An 8,366-nucleotide genomic window follows, 5' to 3' on the forward strand; every position below is an offset into this window, starting at 1 on the left:
CAACCCCCTGCTCAAAGCAGGATTCGCTAAATCATCCCAGTCAGATGTCTGTCCAGCCTCTGTTTGAAGACTTCCATTTTCACTTCACAGGTTTGCCCTGTCAGGTTTAATAAGTGGGATTTCTTGCCTTATAAATGGGGTTGGGACCATCAGTTGTGTTGTGCACAAGTCTGGTGGATGCACAGCTGATAGTCCTACTGAATAGACTGTTAGAATTTGGAACCATCAAGCACTACAAAGAAACTGGCTCACATGAGGACCACCCCAGGAAAGGCAGACCGAGAATCACCTCTGCTGTGGAGGATAAGTTCATCTTTGAATAAGGTGTGTCCAAACATTTGGTCTGTACTTATATATGTAATCGATATTACATAGGGTATTACATATTTACAATTTCTTACAGTTTTTTGTGTTCTAAAGTTGTATTCCAATAAATATATATTATGTTCTATCTAAATATCTTGATTATTGTATCATAAAAATGATTAAATGTCTGATGTTCACATTTTACTACAATACATTTTTCACTTAAATATAAGCAATATATGTGGGAGTCGGAGTCGGTGTAAGGGAAATTGAGGAGTCGGAGTTGCAGATTTGGCTTACCGACTTCACAGCCCTGTGTAGCACGTCAATTCTTGCAGTGTTTCTACATCTTTTTTTATACCCGCAGCATGTCAATTCTTGCAGTGCTTCTGCATTTTTTCTCACCCATAGAATGCAACATGAAAAAAAAAAAAATGCAAAAAAAATGGAACAGCATTTTTCCATAGCATTTTAACTGTAAGGGTACGTGCACACGCTGCGGAATCCGCTGCGGATTAATCCGCACGGATTTTGCAAAAACCGCAGATAATCCGCAGGTCCAAAGACCTGCGGATTATCTGCGGTTTTGCCTGCGGTTTGGTCCTGCGGATTCACTATCTCCACAATGGTGGAGATAGGAACCCGCAGCGGTTTCCGCAGAAAGAATTGACATGCAATTCTTTCTGCGGATTCAAAACCGCAGCAAATCCGCACGTTTTTTTCCGCAGCGTCGGCACAGTGGTTTTTTTTTCCCATTCAAATGAATGGTACTGTACACCGCAGCTAAAACAGCTGCGTGTCCGCAGCGGCCAAAACCGCTGCGGAAATGCAGCGGAATCCGCAGCGTGTGCACACAGCCTAAGTGTTTAAATGTACTCTAGACAAAGCATGTAATCCTAAAAAATACTGAAAACAACGCATAAAAAAGCAGCAAAATCGCAGTGAAAATGCTGAAGCACGTGAAAGTGCTTTCAATGACAAGAGTGGAGGTTTTGGCAGCAGAGAAAAACCGTTGCATGTGTACATAGCCTGAACGGTGCAGACTTATTTTTTTGCAGTAAATGCTCGGTGCTTGCGGCACAATTTCAGCCTTTATGTGAAATTCAGCTGTGATAATCTGCAGATTGAATATCAGAGCTGTAAACGTTTTATGCTGCATGTGGATGAAACTTGGCAAACTAATCCACAATGCTACTACTATATAACAAAATTTGCATTTATCACATGTAACTAACTTGCTGAAGAAAAATCCGTCAGCAGGTTTAACTATGGAATCAGAGGGTAGCATGATGTAGGAGTAGAAACCCTTATTCCAGCAAGGTGTAACTTGCTGGGCTACTTGCTGTCATTTTCATAATTCTTGTTTTCTCTGCTGCAGATCTATCAGAGCTCAAAATGCTGAGCCCTGTATAACCCCGCAAACACTACTGATTGGCGGTTTTCTGTGAACACTGTGCATAGACAGAAAGCTGCCAGTCAGTGGTGGGGACTTGGTTGGACCAGGAGGAACCAGACACCTAGTCCTATAGTGATAATCTGATAAAACACTGATTGTATTGCAATCAGGCTAAATCAGCAAAACACAGCCTACTAAGTGACACTGCTGTAATCAGGCTCTTGCCCCCTATACAATGATGCTCTCGGATTACATAGTAAAAACCTGCTGATGGATTCCCTTTAAGCTTTCATAAGCAGTTGTGCTACATTATCTCCGGTGACATAATCACAAGCCTTCCGTTTGTAAACACATCACAGAACTGTGAGATGCACGCAGTGAAATGTAGTTTCAGCATTACGCTTACAATACTGACAAGCGCCGCCATTCCTAGCCATGGGAGGTAAATGAACATTGGACCAGGGATGTGGATCTGATCTGTGACAAGTGCAGACCGATGATAAAGCTAGTCGATCATCTCGTTTCCTTTCACGCAAGGCTTATTTACACGACAGCATTGTACGTAAAAAAACAGATCGCACTCTGACCGATGTTGTTCAATGAGGCAATGCAGATGAGCGATTTTTTTTTTTCATGGACCGAATGTGAGTTAAAAAAAAAAAAAAAAAATTGTCGCCTGCACTAGTTTCATTCAAGTCTATAAGTGCAGGGGGGAAGAAAACGCATTACAGTATGGCATCCGATTTTTTTATGGATACAGAACCCCTGGCTCCTGATGAATCGGCCTATGGTGGCGACCTCTCCCTCCCCCACTTTTTATATGGAAGTGTGAACCTGGCCTTACGTGTAGACAACCAACTGCTCAGATACAGTTGAGGCTGAGTTCACACGTGGCGTTTTTTTAGCGTTTCCGCGGCAGTCTTAACCGCGCGATTTTGCCGCGAAAACGCGAAAAATAAGCATCCCATGCATTCCTATGGGATTCCGCAATGCTGTGCTAATGCTGCGGTTTTTACCGCGGCGAAATCGCTTTGCGGTAAAAACCGCAGCATGCTCATTAATTTGCGGAATCGCGGCGATCCCGCACCCATAGGAATGCATTGTTCCGCTTATTTCCCGCATGTGGCTGTGCACACCATGCGGAAAGTAAGCAGAACATTTGCGGATGGTACCCACGGTCCGGAGGAGAGGAGACTGTCCTCCGGGCTTTGAGTACCATATCCCTGTAAAAAATAGAATTTAAAATAAAAAATATTGTTATTCTTACCCTCCGACGTCCCACGCAGCCTTCCCGCCTCTCTCCACGCTCCCGTTCCCAGTAGTCCTTTGCGAAAATGCCCGCGATGGCGTCCGATCTCGCGGGATCGCGAAGTCTCGCGGTAATTCGCGCGACGTCATCGTGAATTACCGCGAGACGTCACGTTCCCGCGAGAACTGACGTCATCGCAGGCATTTTCGCAAAGGACTACTGGGAACGCCTGCGCGGGATGTCGGAGGGTGAGAATAACAGTATTTATTTTTTTTTTTACATTCTATCTTTTACTACTGATGCTGCATAGGCAGCCTCAGTAGTAAAAAGTTGGTCACACTTGTCAAACACTATGTTTGACGAGTGTGACCAACCTGTCAATCAGTTCTCCAAGCGATGCTACAGATCGCTTGGAGAACGCTAGCATTTTGCAAGCTAATTACGCTTGCAAAATGCTAGTTTTTCCGCGGGAAAATCGCGGGAATTTAAAATGCGATTTTCCCGCGGACTGGAATTCCGGAATTCTCGCTGTAATTTCCGCGAGAGTTCCGGTACGTGTGCACTTAGCCTTAAGGTCTCAAAATCCCAGTTTGCAAGTGTAGGCGTCAGCAAATGTTAAGGATGGGCAAAAAGCTCCTATGTATATACCAACATAGTCAGATAAACCTGTGCTAGCAAATGTCGGGAAGCAAAATAGACAATTGGTGCTTCCTAAAAAAAAAAAAAAGCATACAGCACAAAAGACATTACTGACTTGTTACAGTAAAAGAAAAAGGCTTAATCACTTAATTTTCATGAAATGTGCCAATCCTGTATTGTTTAGGGGCCTGGCAGAACCTTGATGCAAACCATACAGCTCTGACAAAAATTAAGAGACCACTGCCAAATGTTCCGTGTGTCTGATTTTTCTCTTTATAGGTATATTTATGAGTAAAATGTAAATTGCTCTTTTAGTCTACAAACTTCCGACAACATGTCTACAACTTTCCAGGCAATAAAAAAAAAAAAAAATACAATGCTTTCAGACCTCAAATAATGCAAAGAAAACAAGTTCATAATCATTTAGAAACAACAATACTAATGTTTTAACTCAGGAAGAGTTCAGAAATCAATATTTTGTGGAATAACCATGATTTTTAATCACAGCTTTCATGTGTCTTGGTTGCTTGCCACCAGTCTTTCACACAGCTTCTGGCACAAAAATGTAAGCAGTTCTTCTTTGTTTGATGGCTTGTGACTATCCATCATCCTCTTGATTACATTCCAGAGGTTTTCAATGGGGTTCAGGTCTGGAGAATGGGCTGCCTATGACAGGGTTTGGATGTGGTGATCTCTTAATTTTTGCCAGAGCTGTATTTGCAATTTTTCAGAGGTAAAGGTAAATTCATCACAATCTCTTATGGTCATGGCCACGGCACTGGCTACCGACTGAGATGCCCGGAGGAGGAAGCGTGGAGTCCAGTAGGGAATTGGTAAGGTGACTTATTTTGCAGCATGCTGGTTGCCTTTTTAAAAGCATGTCTAGTAATGGATAGTCTTTCAAAAAGATTTGCAGGGACCCTGGTCCGGCGTCCACGTCGGCACTTATTGGCAGAAGGACCAAGGCAGTGTGAATATACTCGGTTGGCACCCCAGGTGCTTTTGAAATTGCTACGTCCCATCACGTGGCATGAAGTCTGGGCATCACAAGATGCATTTGAGTGCCGGCCAAGGACGTTTTCATGGTCCTGGTCCAGCTATTAAGAGTACCAACATGGACAACCGGAATCAACGGGCCATTTTACTCAAAAACTCTACCGGATGCTAGGATCTTCTGGGCGAGGAGTACAGGGATGCCTCATTGGGTAATACTGATGTTAAAAGAAAACATTGAGTCCAATATCTGGAACAGATGAGACATGATGCAGAATTGGGCATTTACATGTGAAAAGAGAGTGGAACAATTGCACACACTTGAGGAACGAAGCAGCAATAAATTAATGAGAACGGCTCCTCAAAATAGAAACCACCTAATCTCATCCTTTCATTACACCCACAAAACTCCAGAACTTCACAAAAATTCACTGAAACGCTCAACTTACTCCAACAAAGGGTCTAAATTCATCCCAAATACATGTTGTACCGGATCCATAAAGCTTGGGGAGTCGGAATGTCTGGCAGAAAGCCACAATATCAGAAAGTCTCCAATACTTCCCGTACACTGGGACATGTGATACCACCCAAAGTGAATAGCATCATCTGCGGTAAACGGCACCGACAAAAAAAAAAAAAGATCTGTCTGGCCACACAGCAGAATCTCACTGGCCCCGAACATGTAAGGTAACACTGCCATCATATGCCAATTGTACCCTCTCCAAGACAAGAAGATCAAGGATATAATAATCCAGAGTATTGTCAATTCTCACCGGAGAGTACGGAGCAAGTGTGATCTGCGGTGCCCAGACTACTGGCGCCTCCTCCTTGTGAGCAGCGGGGTCACCCTTACCAAGTACATTGTGTCCCATCACTACTGTATAGACGAGGATGACCACAAATAAAACCCAGTAAAAACATATGACACTGGGGGGGGGGGGGGGGGCGCAGCCAAACCGACAGAGCATCAGCCCTATATTGTCAGACTTTTGAGCAAATCATCACAGCTCATATGTGAACTAAAGGTGGCGACGCAGAAGATGTGGTGCTCCAGGTGGGGTGATGGCACAGATAACGCGAGGCCAACATACAAGTGACAAGGTAGGTGATGTGGGGCCACCAGGCAGTGATAACAGGAGCTGTCAGGGCTCCTTACCGAGGTCCCTGTGAGCAGATAACTCCTCGCCGGCTGGGGATCGCAGGCTGAGCTTCAGGGTGACACCTCACAGGCTGTCACCTTCCCTCAGGACCCCTGGCTCCTGGTACATGGCGGCGTCCTCTCCCGCCCCCCGCTGCAGGCTTCTCCCTGCAGCTCGCTGACAGGGGGAACCACTGGCTCCTCACATGCTGGAGCTTGGGGGAGGGTCACAGGCGGATCCTCGAGGACTGGGAGTCCTTACAGGCTGGGTTCCTCGCAGGCTGGGGCGAACAGGCTGAAGCGCTACTCGTGGGCTGGGGCTCGGGGGCTCACAGGTTGGGGGGGCGCTCTCCGCAGGCTGTCACCTTCCCTCAGGACCCCCGGCTCCCGGTGAATTGGTACATGGCGGCGTCCTCTCCCGCCCCCCCCCCCCGCTGCAGGCTTCTCCCCACGGCTCGCCGTCAGGGGGAACCACTGGCTCCTCACAGGCTGGAGCTCGGGGGAGGGTCACAGGCTGCTTCTCGAGGACTGGGGGTCCTTACAGGCTGGGTCTTGGGGGGGCTCACAGTCTGATGTTCCTAACAGGCTGAAGCGCTACTCGTGGGCTGGGGATCGGGGGCTCACAGGTTGGGGAGGGGCGCTCTCCGCAGGCTGTCACCTTTCCTCAGGACCCCCAGCGAATTGGTACATGGCGGCGTCCTCTCCCGCCCCCCGCTGCAGGCTTCTCTCCACGGCTCGCCGTCAGGGGGAACCACTGGCTCCTCGCAGGCTGTAGCTTGGGGGAGGGTCACAGGCGGCTCCTCGAGGACTGGGGGTCCTTACAGGCTGGGTCTTGTAGGGGGGGGCTCCTCGCAGGCTGGGGCTCACAGGCTGAGGTTCCAGGCGGCTCCTCACAGACTGGGGCTCCTAACAGGCTGGAGCGCTACTCGTGGGCGGGGGCTCACAGGTTGAGGGGGCGCTCTCCGGAGGCTGTATCCTTCCCTCAGAACCCCCGGCTCCCGGTGAATTGGTACATGGCGGCGTCCTCTCCCGCCCCCCGCTGCAGGCTTCTCCCCGCAGCTCGCCGTCAGGGGGAACCACTGGCTCCTTGCAGGCTGGGTCTTGTGGGGGGGGGGCTCCTCGCAGGCTGGGGCTCACAGGGTGAGGTTCCAGGTGGCTCCTCAAAGACAGGGGCTTGGGGGCTCACAGGTTGAGGGGGCGCTCTCCGGAGGCTGTATCCTTCCCTCAGAACCCCCGGCTCCCGGTGAATTGGTACATGGCGGCGTCCTCTCCCGCCCCCCGCTGCAGGCTTCTCCCCGCAGCTCGCCGTCAGGGGGAACCACTGGCTCCTTGCAGGCTGGGTCTTGTGGGGGGGGGCTCCTCGCAGGCTGGGGCTCACAGGGTGAGGTTCCAAGTGGCTCCTCAAAGACAGGGGCTTGGGGACTCACAGGTTGCGGGGGCGCTCTCCGCAGGCTGTCACCTTCCCTCAAGACTCCCCGACTCCCGGTGAATTGGTACATGGCGGCGTCCTCTCCCGCCCCTCGCTGCAGGCTTCTCCCCACGGCTCGCCGTCAGGGGGAACCACTGGCTCCTCGCAGGCTGGAGCTCGGGGGAGGGTCACAGGCGGCTCCTGTGGGGGGCTCCTCGCAGACTGGGGCGCTACTCGTGGGCTGGGGCTCGGGGGCTCAAAGGTTGGGGGGGCGCTCTCCGCAGGCTGTCACCTTCCCTCAGGACCCCCCAGCTCACGATGAAACGGCCTATGGCGGCGCCCTCTCCCGCCCCCCGGCTACAGGCTCCTCCCCGTGCACCCCGTGTGGCTTCTCCCCGGCTCCGCTCCGTCCCGGTTACCTTTGCCCGTGTGACGATGTGCGTGGCCAGCTTCACCACCGCGAAGTTACCCTTGCCGATTGTCCTGTCTATCTCGTAGTATCCAATCCTCGCCGGGGCTGAGCGGTGCGGCGGGAGCTGGGTCCCGGTCGCCCCGGGCACTGTAGCCGCCATCTTGTGCGAGCGAGTCCCGGTCTGACCGGCGGACACCGCGGCCTGACGTCACGGGGCGGGGCTTGTTGACGATAGCGCTGAGGGAGGCGGGAGCTGCTGACGAGCGAGGAGTGAGGAAGGGCGGGGCCAGGAGGGGCGGAGTCAGAGCGGTGAGGTCGCGCGGCCAGTCAGTCGCCTCAGCGGTGCGGCAGCTGCTGATAAGAGGCGGCGGCTTCTCCGTGCACCGGGGGCGGCTGTGTCACTACCTAGTGACTATAAAGTCTGCACAGTGCACACCCCTGTGGTCAGGTTATTGTCATGTAAATAAATCTTTTTCTCACCGTCCCCCACAAGCTGCACAAATCCACATAATTTTGAGGGGAAAGTAAAAATGTAACAACTAAAATTTGATGGTTGCATAAGTGTTGACACCTTATAATTCTAGTTGTGTACAGAATTAGCTAATCACATAAAGGACGTCCGTACAGCCTCAATGCCCGGCCACGGTTCTCCCCACAGCTGCATATACTTCTATGGATTGGGAAAGCCGCGACCAGTCCGTAGATTGGGGTCCGACAGCTGTATACAGGGCTGCCATTAGGAATTTCGGGGCCCCATACTGGCAAAATTTTTGGGGCCCCCTTGAGACTCCGCCCAGGCTCCAGCCCCGCCTCCACCCCTCGAAC

The 8,366-nt window shown here is 50.6% G+C and overlaps 1 protein-coding gene across 1 annotated transcript in view; it reads right to left on the bottom strand.

The window, feature by feature from the left end:
- The window catches only part of SIK3 (SIK family kinase 3), a 146,615-nt gene extending 138,832 nt beyond the window's left edge, over positions 1–7,783 (bottom strand). The window contains exon 1 of the mRNA XM_073585214.1: positions 7,549–7,783. Coding sequence (XP_073441315.1) covers positions 7,549–7,701 — 153 coding nt within the window. The 5' untranslated portion in view covers positions 7,702–7,783. The remainder of the gene's footprint in view (positions 1–7,548) is intronic.
- Positions 7,784–8,366: the final 583 nt, after the last annotated feature.

Source organism: Dendrobates tinctorius, unplaced genomic scaffold, assembly GCF_039654945.1.
Source record: "Dendrobates tinctorius isolate UK_male_01 unplaced genomic scaffold, ASM3965494v1 ptg000086l, whole genome shotgun sequence".
Taxonomy (NCBI): Eukaryota; Metazoa; Chordata; class Amphibia; order Anura; family Dendrobatidae; genus Dendrobates; species Dendrobates tinctorius.